The sequence below is a fragment of the Pituophis catenifer genome, unplaced genomic scaffold (assembly GCF_029215685.1).
Source record: "Pituophis catenifer annectens isolate HBS135680 unplaced genomic scaffold, rPitCat1.0.hap2 SCAF_2, whole genome shotgun sequence".
Classification (NCBI taxonomy): Eukaryota; Metazoa; Chordata; class Lepidosauria; order Squamata; family Colubridae; genus Pituophis; species Pituophis catenifer.
Window position 1 is genome coordinate 7115922 of NW_027256882.1, and position 15248 is coordinate 7131169.

The 15248-nt window shown below is 40.2% G+C and overlaps 1 protein-coding gene across 1 annotated transcript; it reads right to left on the bottom strand.

Annotated features, from left to right (window-relative positions):
• Positions 1–1619: 1619 nt before the first annotated feature.
• On the bottom strand, positions 1620–14064 carry LOC139309781 (vomeronasal type-2 receptor 26-like). Its single transcript, XM_070933988.1, has 4 exons — positions 13798–14064; positions 12315–12378; positions 5184–5887; positions 1620–1637 (listed from the first exon to the last, which is right to left on the bottom strand). Exons 1-4 carry the CDS (start codon positions 14062–14064, stop codon positions 1620–1622), a joined length of 1053 nt encoding a protein of 350 aa, XP_070790089.1.
• Positions 14065–15248: the final 1184 nt, after the last annotated feature.

Sequence of the window (15248 nt, forward strand, 5' to 3'; positions counted from 1 at the left end):
TTGTTGACCACTTGAATATTAAAAATGTAGCGTAGCATTCTAAACTTATCAAAAGGTAAACTAACATAAAAATGTTCAGGTTATCATCATCATCATTAACAGCAAAAGCAAAATACTGTTTCAATTTAATTCTCTTTGCCTTCTGATGCTTAAGCCAATACTGATCCAAAACTAAAGGTAAATGATAGCTAACCATCACCTTTTCTTTTCAATGAGATAGTTTTCCACTAAGGTTAAAGGTAAAGGTAAAGGTTCCCCTCGCACATATGTGCTAGTTGTTCCTGACTCTAGGGGACGGTGCTCATCCCCATTTCAAAGCCGAAGAGCCAGTGCTGTCTGAAGACGTCTCCATGGTCATATGGCTGGCATGACTTAACGCCAAAGGTGTTACCTTCCCACCAAAGGTGGTCCCTATTTTTCTACTTGCATTTTTTACATGCTTTTGAACTGCTAGGTTGGCAGAAGCTGGGACAAGTCACGGGAGCTCACCCCGTTAAGCAGCACTAGGGATTCAAACCGTTGAACTGCCAACCTTTCGATCAACAAGCTCAGCATCTTAGCTACTGAGCTACCACGTCCCGGCCCACTAAGGTTATGAATCATAAATAAATCATTATTTGTAACAGCAGTAATTTTCAGCTGCCAAGTAACCAGGATTCAGAATCATTCAATCATTAAAGTACAATCATTATTATAGGAAGAGGTTGTTTTATAAGTGACCCAGGAAAGCAATTCTAAAATCAACTCATTCTCTGTCCCTATAAGGATCAGGTATTGAATATGAATGAGCAATTATAAAACTATATAAATGGGCTGGGCAGAGGCAACTACAACTCCTTCACTAACTACTTTAAACTAAAGTTGGTATTCAAGTGATAACTCATGATAGGACCAGGAAAGGATCTGTACTATTTCAGGTATTTTTTTCCTGCCCCATTTCTGGATTTGAGCTTTTTCTACAAAATAAGTCAAAAGGGAGGAACAATGGAAATCCAGACAGTTCAACAAATTAGACAGGTCCTACGATATAGGCATAAGTGAAATAAGAAGAAAAGAATGAAAATGTTAGAAGAGCAAATAGAGCAGTGGTGGGTTTCAAATTTTTTTTACTACCAGTTCTGTGGGCATGGCTTGGTAGGCATGGCAGGAGAAGGATACTGTAAAATCTCCATTCCCACCCCACTACAAAATCCCCATTTCCTCCCAATCAGCTGGGACTCAGGAGGCAGAGAATAGATGGGGGTGGGGCCAGTCAGAATTTTTACTACCGGTTCTCTGAACTACTCAAAATTTCCGCTACCGGTTCTCCAGAATTGGTCAGAACCTGCTGAAACCCACCTCTGAAATAGAGGGTTAGGATTACACCACCACACTGAATGACTTACGTGTCAAACTGATTATAAGGAGCGCTGTCGAAAAGCATCATTGTCATACGCACTATTTTTGTTCCAGTGGTGATCATACTAATGAGATGGTCTCCTGGCCTGTAATAGCTCCATGGTTTTTTTCTACTCTGGTGCTTCAAGTTCAATGGGCACTTCATCCTAAACCTCCCAGAAATTGGCTGGACTAGAAGGATCAGAAATAGAAACAGAAGATCCATAATTCATAGGTCTGAATCAGTCCCCTTCCTGTTTCTAAGAAAGAACAAGAAGAAGAGTTAGATGAATTCAAAGCATCTTCACAATTTGGAAATTCTAGTGGCTTTCATGATTCAGAAAGAGACAAACCAAGCTTCACCTGGAAAAGACAGAATGTATATTCAGTAGCATAGTCACTACCTGTCACAAAATCTGTGGCACAATGTGTGTGACTGAGGTATTTATCCTTTTCTGATGCAAGATGTTGATTCTGTCTGATGTTTACCTCAAAGACGATCACTGGAGAAGTAGCAGAAGACATCAGAGGCCAGAATTTTGAAAATTACAGAGAAGCAACTTTTCCTCTGGGAAGACCAAGCTTCTTCAGGGCTCCCTTTCCAGAGGAGTAAAAAAAAAATCTTAGTGAAAAATCATAGCTCCATCCCTGGGGGCATTATTCTGTAGTGGTTGTGGTCTTTTATTGCAGGTCTTATCCAGAAAGTGATGATGGACAACGATAGTTCAACACCCAGATGATTTCTCCTGTTTTTCCAATGTAGCAACTTGTCTCCAGAGACCATTGGGAAAGTTCATCCATCCACAGTTATGGAGTTTGGTGATATTCTAGGTTGGTGGCACTCTCTTCTAATGCCAATTAAATAATCAATATTTTGAACCCTGTCTAATGTGAAGAGTTGGGCCTGTTTGTGATTTTCTTTTCTGTTAGATATCCATTTATGACTCCTGATTACTTGTGACTGAGGAGAAGTTTTATTTCCTTTTTTTATTCTAGAAATATCAATTTTTGGATGAGAGTTGACTAAGAGCAGGAAAATGACAGCCTGTGTGTGGACTGTTCCATTTTCTTAATAGGGAGAAAGTTATAGAGTGGAATTAACTTTTTATTTTTTCTCTCTCTCTTTTGTCCTTCTGTATTTGTTTAACACACTGAGAAACTTTATATTCTGAAGCTTTTTAAAAATTTTACTAGACATAAAAAGGACTGCTATGGCAGCAATTCCCACAGCATGGTCCATGGTGCCATCTGATTTCTTGCCATACCCTTCCAGAAACTGCTTTAATAGCAATCGCAGCGACTTCGATATAAGTCGAAGCGACTTATATACCACTTCACAGTGCTTTACAGCCCTCTCTAAGTGGTTTACAGAGTCAGCTTATTGCCCTCAACAATCTGGGTTCTCATTTTACTGACCTTGGAAGGATGGAAGGCTAAGTCAACCTTGTGGTCCCTCTTCTTTTTCTTGTGTATGTAGTTGGTTGCCCCTTTGGCCTACCCATCTCAGAGACAACCCCAAAGATTGCCAAGTACTTGGTGAATGTGGTTAGGAGGTCCTTTGTTCCTGATGTCACTGAATCATTTTTTTTTTTGTTCTTTTGTGATTACATTTCTTACCTGGAGGGAGAGGACATTGATATGTATACCAGTGGTGGGTTGCTCCCGGTTCGCACCGGTTCGCAAGAACCGGTAGTAAAAAAATTTAGTAGTTCGGAGAACCGGTAATAACATTGGCTGGCCACGCCCCTGAACCAGTCCCCAGCCCAGTCACCGTTTGCTTACCCCGCCCACCTCATCAGAGGCTTTTTTTTTTTGCTTTTAAAAGCATTTTTTCTATAACGTCTTTGGCTGAAAAAATGCTTTTAAAAGTTTTTTAAAAAGCCTCTGATGATCGTGCGGCTCAGCTGGGATTTTCAGAGGCTTCTGAAAACATTTTTTCTGCAACCTCTTCAGCTGAAGAGGTTGTAGGAAAAAAGAATCCCTTTAAAAGCCTCTGGCGATCCCAGCAGATTTGCCTGATCGTCAGAAGCTTCTAAAAGCATGTTTTCCTGCAATTTCTTCAGCCGAGGAGCTTGTAGGAAAAAAAAATCCCTTTAAAAGCGTCTGGTAATCCCAGATGACTTGCCTGATCGTCAGAGGCTTCTAAAAGCATTTTTTTCTGCAACCTCTTAAGGTTGTTGAAATAATGCTTTTTTTAAAAAAAAGTTGGCCACACCCACCCAGTCACATTACCCCCAAGCCATGCCCACAAAATAAGCCACGCCCACAGAACCGGTAGTAAAAAATTTTAGAACCCACCTCTGATGTATACCTTGTCCTATAAGAGTTAACTGGGGGGGGGGGTTGAGTGAGAGAGGGAAGCTGTCAGGAAAGGTAGAACCATCCTGACTGAGACAGGTAGAATGTGGCTCACTCTTTATGATAATCAAAGGTTGTCCCACTGTAGGGCCTTAGGCTTCTACTCACAGTGCCTGGCTACCAGTGTCAGACCTGGAAGCCATCTTTCTACCTTTCAGCCATCAGGCTTCAGGCCTGCCACAAATTCTACTGTGGGAGAATGGGAGGGGGGATTGTATAGAGTAAAGAGGATATGTAGTCAAAATAACATTCTTTCTAGAAAGTCAAGGCCTGGAGCTGTGCTGAGAAGAATGAGGAGGTATCTTCTGTTCCAGAGGGTACCTGATTGGTTCGTGTGGTGGACATGTGGGTGAAAGGCAAGGACTTGAACATTCTTTTGAGTAAGGAAAACCTGGAAGCCTTCAGATTCAGGTTTTCCCAGATGTGCCAATATCTAATCAAAATTAGCCTTGAGGAACCTCAAGCCTTGGAGTTTGATTTCGTTGGGGACTTCAGGTTCCAGCTGTTATTTTGAATGCCATGTTGATGCCTAACAAGTTTGCTTTCTGGACTTTCTGTTTTTCTTTGAAGATGTTTTGCTTCTGCATCCAAGAAGCTTCTTCAGCTCTGACTGGATGGTGGGGAATGCAAAAAAAAAATGCAAATGACTAGCTGTCTGTGAGGAAGGTCCCTTCCAACTCTGTTATTCTATTCTAATATACTTTGATTCTGTGGAGAAAGACCAGGGAAAGATGATGCTTCAAAGAAAGATTGACAATTGTGTCAATCCAAGGAATGTCCTGCTTTCTCTTCCCCCTCCCCCAACACAAAAACAATTACACACACATGAGAGAGGGGGGGAGATATGCTAATTTTTGAACTCCATTTCAGCAATTAAACCTCCCAATGTCTCAGGAATTGTGGAAGGGACGAAACGAAAGGGACACAATGAAACATTGTCTAGGGTGCTCTTAGTATTGGAACTTGCAATTTATGGGTTTAGTGATTGGACAGGATAGATTAAAGAAAACGGAAAGTTGCATTTTAACTTTAGTCAGAGGTTAAAATATAATTACAATTGTGAAGAACATTGGAAGCAACTTCTTTATACTTCTATATCTTTATTTATATCTTGCTCTTCTTGCACCTGCCTTGCAATCATTTCAACCAAAATTGTTGGCCTGCTTAGGTAAGGAGAGCAGCTTGGACCATTTTCTAAGTGTAGCTTGTTGGAAAATGCTGAGACTTGAAATTCCTCTATCTCACATTTCTTCATTTCTTCTGGTTGTAAGCTGATCCTTCCTATTCAGGTCTGGCCTCAGAATGATAATGTAGCATTTGGGAATGAAGATGCAACCCAGCAGCCCAGCATTGGAGGCCAAGATGGAGAATATCTGCACAGCCACCATGTATTTCCCTTTGGTGCTCAGGTAGGTGGGCACAAATGTCACCCAGACACTGCAGAAGACCAGCATGCTGAAGGTTATAAGCTTGGCTTCATTGAAGGCTCCAGGGAGATTCCTGGCCAGGAAAGCCACTATGAAACAGATGGCGGCCAGGAAGCCCAGGTAACTGAGGGTGATGTAGAACATGACAACAGAGCCTTCATTGCATTGCAGGATGACAACTCCAGGTTGAGAGTGAAAGTCAAAGTCAGGGAATGGGGGAGAAATGCCAAGCCAGATGGAGCAGAGGGTAATTTGGACAGAAGAACAAGAAAGGATGATGGAGTTGGCCAAGCTCTTTCCCAACCATCTCTTCACTCGGTTTCCTGGTTTTGTGGCCAGGAAAGCCAGCACCACGGTGACTGTCTTGGCCAAGAGAGAAGAATTGGCGACTGAGAAAGTGATGCTGAAAACCATCTGTCGGAGAAGGCAGGTGACTTTCCTTGGTTGACCAATGAAGAGAAAAGGAGACAAGAAGCAAAGCAGGAGGGAGACCAGGAGGATATAAGAGAGGTCACGATTGTTGGCTTTGACAATGGGAGTTTCTCGGTATTTAATGAATATGATTAACTGAAACACTGTAGTTAGGAACAAGAATAGAGCAAAGGAGACCAGGATGATGCCCAGATATTCTTCATACAATAGGAAGGATTCAGCTTTGGGGATACATTGAACTCGGTCCTCATTTGGATATTTATCATCCAGACAGTTTATGCATTGTTCCGTATCTGAGAAAACAACAAAGCAATATTTCTTTAACTTTCTGACCTTTTATATTTCAAGAAATACCTTCTTGCGACAATAGCTGATACCACAAGCATTTTCAAAGAAGCATTTGTTAAGAGCTCTAACCAAAAAAAGATTCTGAAGAATAGAATTTTCTATCTCTATGTCTGTCTGTCTGTCTGTCTGTCTGTCTGTCTATATCTATCTATCTATCTATCTATCTATCTATCTATCTATCTATCTATCTATCATCTCTCTTTCTCTCTCTCTCTTATATCTATTTATCTCAACCTCTATCTCTATTATCTCTCTCTTTCTACCTCTCACCTCTATCTATCATCCATCTATCTATCTATCTATCATCTCTCTTTCTCTCTCTCTCTTATATCTATTTATCTCAACCTCTATCTCTATTATCTCTCTCTTTCTACCTCTCACCTCTATCTATCATCCATCTATCTATCTATCTATCTATCTATCTGTCTGTCTGTCTGTCTGTCTGTCTGTCTGTCTGTCTGTCTGTAGCTGATATTGCTGAGGTCTATCAAATTTGGGGAAGTTCTTGGAAATGAATAATTTCCTCTGTAATGTGCAGAACCTTTATAGGAAGCAAGAGCCTTGGCGGCGCAGCAGACTAAAGTGCGGTTAAGTAGCACCAGCTGCCTGCAATGACTGCAAGTTCAAATCTCACCAGGCTCAAGGTTGACTCAGCCTTCCTTCCAACGCATTGTAAGCCGCCCTGAGTCTCCGGAGAAGGGCGGCATATAAATCGAACCAATAAATAAATAAATAAATAAATAAATAAATAAATAAATAAATAAATAAATAAATAAATAAATAAATAAATAAATAAATAAATAAATATTGGAAGTAAAAAAAAAAGAAATAAGTGACTTTTCTAAGCAAACATCCTGAGTCCTGCCAGATGACACTTGTTAATATACTAGATCCTGAGGATGTTTTATCTTACAAAACCTAGTTATCTCACAGAGAAAATTAGTCCTGCAAATAACCAGAAATGGCTGCTGGCAGCAATGATAAAATGTGTCAAATGAGGTGCACCCATAATTGTCCACGTCACTGTGGATCACCAACACCTTCCCGGTGATCCTCAAGGGGAGTCCCATGGAGAATGTATCAAAATAAGCCTTCCAGTAGGTGGACCTAAAACAATTCCCTGAGTTTCAATAAACTCAGGTGTTCCTAGGGATATAAATGTGGAAGATCACATTCAAAAATAAAAAGCAGAAGAGATATTGTCTCTGGCTATAATGAAGCTTGTTCAATATTTCACAGAACCCTGTCTCTATCCAACTTCTTCTTTAAGTTTTTTTTTTTTTTTTTTTTTTTTTACTATTCTTTCCTATAGATCATAAATTGTGCAGTATGGAAATTAACAAGAAAGCAGCTGAGCTTCAAACTGTCTTTTAATTTGCAGTTCCATATAAACACTCTGGATCAGGGCAGTCAAACTCGTGGCTTGTGTGCCAGATGTATCACACACTGGCCACACCCCTGCCCAGTTACCAAAGGGAAAAAAAGTCCCGATGTGATGCTACGATTTTGACGCGAGTTTGACACCCTTGCTTTGGACGAATCCACTTCCACAAGTCCTTCCATTATCTTCAGCATGAGTACCTTCTTGAATGGAGATAGTCCCCTCTGGACAAGGAACACAGTTATAGCAGCAAACTGGCTCTCCTTCTCGAGCTCGCTTGACAAATCCAGGTTGACATTTTCCCACACATTTGGACTGAGGAAGAGACTAAGCAGAAAAAACAAGGATTTAAAAAAAAAAAAACACTAGCGTTAACCAGCCTGACATGCTGACATGTTCTTGAAATAAGATTTAAAGTGACTGCTCAGTTTCTAGAACTGTAGTGATATGAGATAGAGGTGAGGTCATTAGGACATGTCCCTCAAAATGAACAAGTCAGGCATCTTTTGCTGCAGCATCTGGGACATGGATACAAGTTGTCAGAAGGAGATATTTATAAGGCTCAACTAGATATCCAAGACAAGATCCTTTCTGCTGAAGAACTTCAATAAGGTAACAACAACTGGCATGGAATAACAAATTTGTTCCATGACAATTGAACAATAACATATCTGTATTACAAATTTGTATAACTATTATAAAACTAGAGGTGGTATTCAGCCAGTTCGAACCAGTTTGGGTGAACTGGTAGTGGAAATCATGGGTGGCAACTTGTTCCACTGATTAATTGTTCTAACTGTCAGGAAATTTCTCCTTAGTTCTAAGTTGCTTCTCTCCTTGATTAGTTTCCATCCATTGCTTCTTGTCCTGCCCTCAGGTGCTTTGGAGAATAGCTTGACTCCCTCTTCTTTGAGGCAGCCCCTGAAATATTGGAAGACTGCTATCATGTCTCCCCTAGTCCTTCTTTTCATTAAACTAGACATACCCAGTTCCTGCAACCGTTAATCATATGTTCTAGCCTCCAGTCCCCTAATCATCTTTGTTGCTCTTCTCTGCACTCTTTCTAGAGTCTCAACATCTTTTTTACGTCATGATGACCAAAACTGAATGCAATATTCCAAGTGTGGCCTTACCAAGGCATTATAAAGTGGTATTAACACTTCACGTGATCTTGATTCTATCCCTCTGTTTATGCAGCCCAGAACTGTGTTGGCTTTTTTTTTGGCAGCTGCTGCACACTGCTGGCTCATATTTAAATGGTTGCCCATAGGACTCCAAGAGGTCTGAGTTGCTTAAAAAATATCTTGACTGCCCTTTCATGGGACACTCAACCCCAACAAGGACAAGGTGAATCCGGATTACAAAGCTTATTTCCCACTGGAACCAAAAGGACCTATATCCAATCTAAAGTCAATTTCATTGAATTCAATCCAAACCTGAACTCAGGCACTGGTCAACAAAATTGACTTCTTCTTTTACAACTTGAGGACAGCCTGAGGCTATCATTCCTAGCACTTGAAGGTCTTTTATCATCTTCACATGGCTTCTCCATTTCAACAGTAAGCCATGGTGTGTAGACTTAGTCCAATGAAATGGATCACAGTCCTTTGGAAAAGGGAGAAAAGACATCAATGTTTCTCTTACCCTGTTACGCGACTTTAGCTGTGACAAAAGAGCTTGGTTGATAATGATCCTCTGTCTTTCAAAAGTCACCACTTTCTCTTTGATGAGATACTTCTCAGGGAAAAACACCCAGCTCACAATCTTCAGATTAGCTGCTAAATCTCCATTTTGGTCCAAGTACAGTTCGTATATGGAAAGATTGAGAAATTCAGTCTTCTCCAGAAAGGGATGGAACTAGAATGGGAACATCCAGGAATTTTAAAATTAGTAAACAATTATCCCTTTTTGTCTGTTCTCACTTGAATCTTTCTTCCATTACAGTGGTCTTATTTGGAAGAACAGGTTTTACCCAGTGGTGAAATCCATTTTTTTTTACTACTGGTTCTGTGGGCGTGGCTTGGTGGGCGTGGCAGGGGAAGGATACTGCAAAAATCTCCATTCCCTCCCCACTCCTGGGGGAAGGATATTGCAAAATCTCCATTGCCACCCTACTCTGGGGCCAGTCAGAGGTGGTATTTGCCAGTTCTCTGAACTACTCAAAATTTCCACTACTGGTTCTCCAGAACCTATCAGAACCTGCTGGATTTCACCCCAATGTCAACTTGCAAAGCTTTCAAGTTGCCATGAGCAGGAGGGAGGGAGAACTGATAGAGCTGATTGATTTCCCTAACTGAAGCTACATTCCATACATGCTTTCTTTCTGCAATCAGTGAAGAGTGTTGAATTTCACAATCAGCCAAAGTGATTAATTGGAGAATGTGATTTATGACATGGCCAGGGAGGAGAGGAGAGACAGGGTCATAGGGGAACGTAAATCTATGTGGAATTAGTTCTAACTGCATCTGAATATTGCCGAAATGGTGCTCCTAAAAAATGACTGTATTTCTTTTGAAGTTTGGCTCATGGCTTGTGAATTAATTAGGGCATCTTTCAGAAACTTCACACCTGGTTTTACCACTATCTTCAAAAATGAAAAAGAAAAATGCAGCAAAATTTGTCAATCATATACTGCCAATTTATGTATTGAAAAATGATAATTTATAAAATTTGTCAATGATAGGAAACATTCTAGAACAGATCACAGATAAATTACACAAATGAAGAGAATATTTATAAATTCGTTGAAAACAACAGATGATTTCTGGAAAGCATGGATTTGTTAAGAAGAAAGTTGCCAGGCTAATATTTTCCCAGAAGACTATACTGGAAACCTATCCAGACCAGCTAATTTTACATTATTGTAAGGTTACTGTCAGATTAATTTTATTTTCATATGATTTTTATACAGCTCCCCATAAAAAAAAGAACCCCTTAATCATTAAAACCTGACCCAAAGGTACTTTTTTCAAGAGACAATGGGAGTTTCTGGTTTTTATTTGAAGACATTTCACTTCTCATCTATGAAACTTCTCCAGCTCTGACTGGATGGTGGAGAATGGAAGGATTTAGACTCCTTGCAGACAGGTGGTCAAATCCTGGTAAAATCCCTAGGGAGTCCCTAGGGAGTTGGGTGGCATAGAAATTAAATTAAATTAAATTAGATTAGATTAGATTAGATTAGATTAAATTAAATTAAATTAAAATGGAATTGCATGACCACCAGTTAAGTGTTTTTCCGCTGACACCGGTCTATCAGGGCAATCTGGTCTACACAAATACGGGACAGACCATACTGCTTTCACCTTTCAGCCCCAATCCGGGAGCCTTGGCAGGCAGTCACTTCTACGACAAATTTAAATTTACCGACAAAGAAATGACTACCAGTTGTTAGCCGATATAAAACTGAATGCCCTAATGTATACAAAATTCAAAACAACATCTTAATGGTTTCTCGAAATGGGCTAAATAAACCCTGAATGGAAGTTAAGAGAGAGACAAGTATGAGGTCTTCCACATAGAAGAAGAAAAATAAAACACGGGGCAGGAAGGTTGAGGCATTTCAAATTTGATATTTGTGAAAATGATCTCAAAATAGTAGTTGACTGCAAACCAAACGTGAATTAGCAATGTGATATCCTGGAAAGAAAGCAAATGTATCCTTAAGAACCTCGGGAAGTGAATGTTGGTTGTATTGGGAAACTCCAAGTGCCCCTTGGAGGAATCACACTTGGAAAAGATATTGCAGAAAAACAGGATGAAATTTAGGGAACAGTAACATGGCCAAGGAAGAGATCAAAGGAGCTGCCTTTAACCTTGAGGGAAGACATCAAGGAGCAGAGCCATGTTGGTCTCCTGGAGCAGAAAATCAGGAGTCTGGGAACGCTTCTTTCAACTAATACAATGTATTAGCTGCAAAAAGGAGGCTACAGCAAATATCCAATAATTGAAAAGACATCACAGAGAAGCTAAGATTTGCTTAGATTCCAGAGTGTCAGACATGGAAAAATGAATTCAGTTATAAGAGAGGAGATTCTGAGTGAATGAAGGTAAAAGGTAAAGGTTTCTCTCGTACATATGTGCTAGTCGTTCCTGACTCTAGGGGGCGGTGCTCATCTCTGTTTCAAAGCTGAAGAGCCAGCGCTGTCTGAGGACGTCTCCATGATCATGTGGCCGGCCTGGCTACATGCTAAAGGATCACGGAACACTGTTACCTTCCCACCAAAGGTGGTCCCTATTTTTCTACTTGCATTTTTTACGTGCTTTCGAACTGCTAGGTTGGCAGAAGCTGGGACAAGTAATGGGAGCTCACTCCAGTACACGGCACTAGGGATTTGAACTGCTGAATTGCCGACCTTTTGATCGACAAGCTCAGTGTCTTAGCCACTGAGCCACCACGTCCCTTTCTGACTGAATACGAGAGGGAAAAAAGCTTCTTAAAAGAGGGAGAGTTTTAGATAATTTCAGTCTCCCCTTCACTGATTGTCTTAATCCAAAGACTGAGCAGTCATCAGTCAGAGAAGCTTTAATTGGGATTCCTGTGGAGATGAGAGGCTGAGCTACGTTGAGTGGAAGATTCCTGCAAATGTATAAAGGTAAAATTCTATAATGCTAATCATAAATCCATATGTACAGGAACTTGTTTAAAAATGCACACATGTTTTAAATATTAGCAGTGTTTAATATCAAACAATATCTGTCATAGTTCCTGCTCTTGTGAACACTATCACCTGAGTGATGACTTTGGCCAAACCTTTTGGCATTCTGTAGCACAACTAGAATGAGCCTGACTAGGTAGCTCAAGTGGCTAAGACACTGAGCTTGTCTATCAGAAAGGTCAGAAGTTTGGCGGTTTGAATTCCTAGGGGTTGGACTAGATGACCTCCAAGGTCCCTTCCAATTCTGTTAATGTTAATATAGTTCCTTTCCTTCTCCTTTGGATTCCTTCTCAAAAGGAAATTGTTGAATGGATCCTTGTCGGGACCCCTTACCTCCCACGGCTGCAGTCTCGGAGCCCCCAACCTTTCTTTCACCTTCTTCCTTCTCCTCCTGGATCTGGAGGAATACGCAGCATTCAAGGCATGGGCCAGAGTGTTAACGGCAGTGTAAAAATGGTGGACATTCTTGATTGCAATCATGTTCTTTTTCTTTTGGGTGCCCAGTGGATCTTTCTCAATGCATCTTTTCCGGCCTTTGACAGAAAAGACGTGCTTTGAAAAAAGACAAAGAAATGACTGTTCTCCTAAGGGTGGGTTCACTAAGAAACTGGGTTCAAAGGCATCCTTTATTGGCCGTTTTTTTTCCTCTAAAGCAACAGTCCAAATACTATTAATATATTTGAGATGTCTGTCATTTTTCAGTGGAAATAGTCCAATGAGTGTGGTGATCCAGACTTTCTCTTCAACGGGTCCTGGCAAATGCATAAATGTTAAATGGAAAGGAAGAATTCTGTCCAAAACGGCACCATATTCTATATAGTGAAGAAAGACATTGACTTGTCTCCATTTAGAGAGGGCAACCCTGAAGTGTGCTGTATCTCCAGTTGTCGAGAATTGCTGTGATAGAGCCACACAAATTCCATTCTTGACAAGCAAAGGAGTCAAAGTCCTCATAAAATTCTGTCCATTTTCTGTGTCTGTAGCAAAAAGACCAATCAAGGTCCATCTAAAATGGAGGAGCACTCGGATAATTCCTGGGTACAGGATGCCTTTTGAGGGTAGAAGTCGGTAATAAAAGGGCAGTTGACTTTTATCATGCAGTGACTCTGAAAAAAATTCAAAACTGATCTGAAAAAGCAATGAAGAATATTGTTGGAATTCTTCATAAATATATCTTAATAAATATGTATTAAAATTAGAATTACATAGGTTGGTTAATTATTTTACAAGTAGCATAATGGACACTAGAATAACATTTCAATATAAATAGACATGAATAGACTGTAGTCCTTCTTTTCATTAAACTAGACATACCCAGTTCCTGCAACTGTTCTTGATGTGATTTAGCCGCCAATCCCCTAATCATCTTTGTTACTCTTCTCTGCACTCTTTCTAGAGTCTCAACATCTGATGAACTTCATCATAAATATTTAAGGATAAAAAATAGTAAGCATGTGGGTTAAAATGTTGACCATTGAAAATATTACTTTTGTTAACATTATGTACAAAGGATGATTTCCCATCTCTGTTGTAACTTCCTTTTATATGGAAGACCCTTTGTTGAACATACAGTCTCTTCTCACCTTCCTAAGCATGAAACAGAAGATCCAAAGCAATGATGAAGATGCCATAAGAGGATATCACTGTTTTGATCCTTGCCTCCTAAACCCTGTAGATCCCAATTCCTAACCATTTCACCTAGAATGGCCATGCTGAAAAGCAGTTCTTCAATTTCAAAGTGAAGATACGGTTGGATCTATCACATACCAACTTACCAGCCCATTCAACTTAACAATAGAAAAACACACATACAAACCTGAGGGACTTTGTAGGGGCCTCCTAAGGTTGACATCTGGACGGAGATGTCATCGGTAGCTGCATCAACAAGAGCCAAAAGGTGGTCCTTCCTTCCACAGCTGTAGTTGGGAACATTGGCTTCTCCCATTGAGAGCATGTCTAGCAAGGCATCTGAAGTCACAAGTCTGTTCAAATAGTTGTCGTGGATGTTGTAGCCAAGTGTGAGGTTTTTCAGAAGCCCAGGAGTCTTGTTGACCACTTGAATATTAAAAATGTAGCGTAGCATTCTAAACTTATCAAAAGGTAAACTAACATAAAAATGTTCAGGTTATCATCGTCATCATTAACAGCAAAAGCAAAATACTGTTTCAATTTAATTCTCTTTGCCTTCTGATGCTTAAGCCAATACTGATCCAAAACTAAAGGTAAATGATAGCTAACCATCACCTTTTCTTTTCAATGAGATAGTTTTCCACTAAGGTTAAAGGTAAAGGTAAAGGTTCCCCTCGCACATATGTGCTAGTTGTTCCTGACTCTAGGGGACGGTGCTCATCCCCATTTCAAAGCCGAAGAGCCAGTGCTGTCTGAAGACGTCTCCATGGTCATATGGCTGGCATGACTTAACGCCAAAGGTGTTACCTTCCCACCAAAGGTGGTCCCTATTTTTCTACTTGCATTTTTTACATGCTTTTGAACTGCTAGGTTGGCAGAAGCTGGGACAAGTCACGGGAGCTCACCCCGTTAAGCAGCACTAGGGATTCAAACCGTTGAACTGCCAACCTTTCGATCAACAAGCTCAGCATCTTAGCTACTGAGCTACCACGTCCCGGCCCACTAAGGTTATGAATCATAAATAAATCATTATTTGTAACAGCAGAAATTTTCAGCTGCCAAATAACCAGGATTCAGAATCATTCAATCATTAAAGTACAATCATTATTATAGGAAGAGGTTGTTTTATAAGTGACCCAGGAAAGCAATTCTAAAATCAACTCATTCTCTGTCCCTATAAGGATCAGGTATTGAATATGAATGAGCAATTATAAAACTATATAAATGGGCTGGGCAGAGGCAACTACAACTCCTTCACTAACTACTTTAAACTAAAGTTGGTATTCAAGTGATAACTCATGATAGGACCAGGAAAGGATCTGTACTATTTCAGGTATTTTTTTCCTGCCCCATTTCTGGATTTGAGCTTTTTCTACAAAATAAGTCAAAAGGGAGGAACAATGGAAATCCAGACAGTTCAACAAATTAGACAGGTCCTACGATATAGGCATAAGTGAAATAAGAAGAAAAGAATGAAAATGTTAGAAGAGCAAATAGAGCAGTGGTGGGTTTCAAATTTTTTTTACTACCAGTTCTGTGGGCATGGCTTGGTAGGCATGGCAGGAGAAGGATACTGTAAAATCTCCATTCCCACCCCACTACAAAATCCCCATTTCCTCCCAATCAGCTGGGACTCAG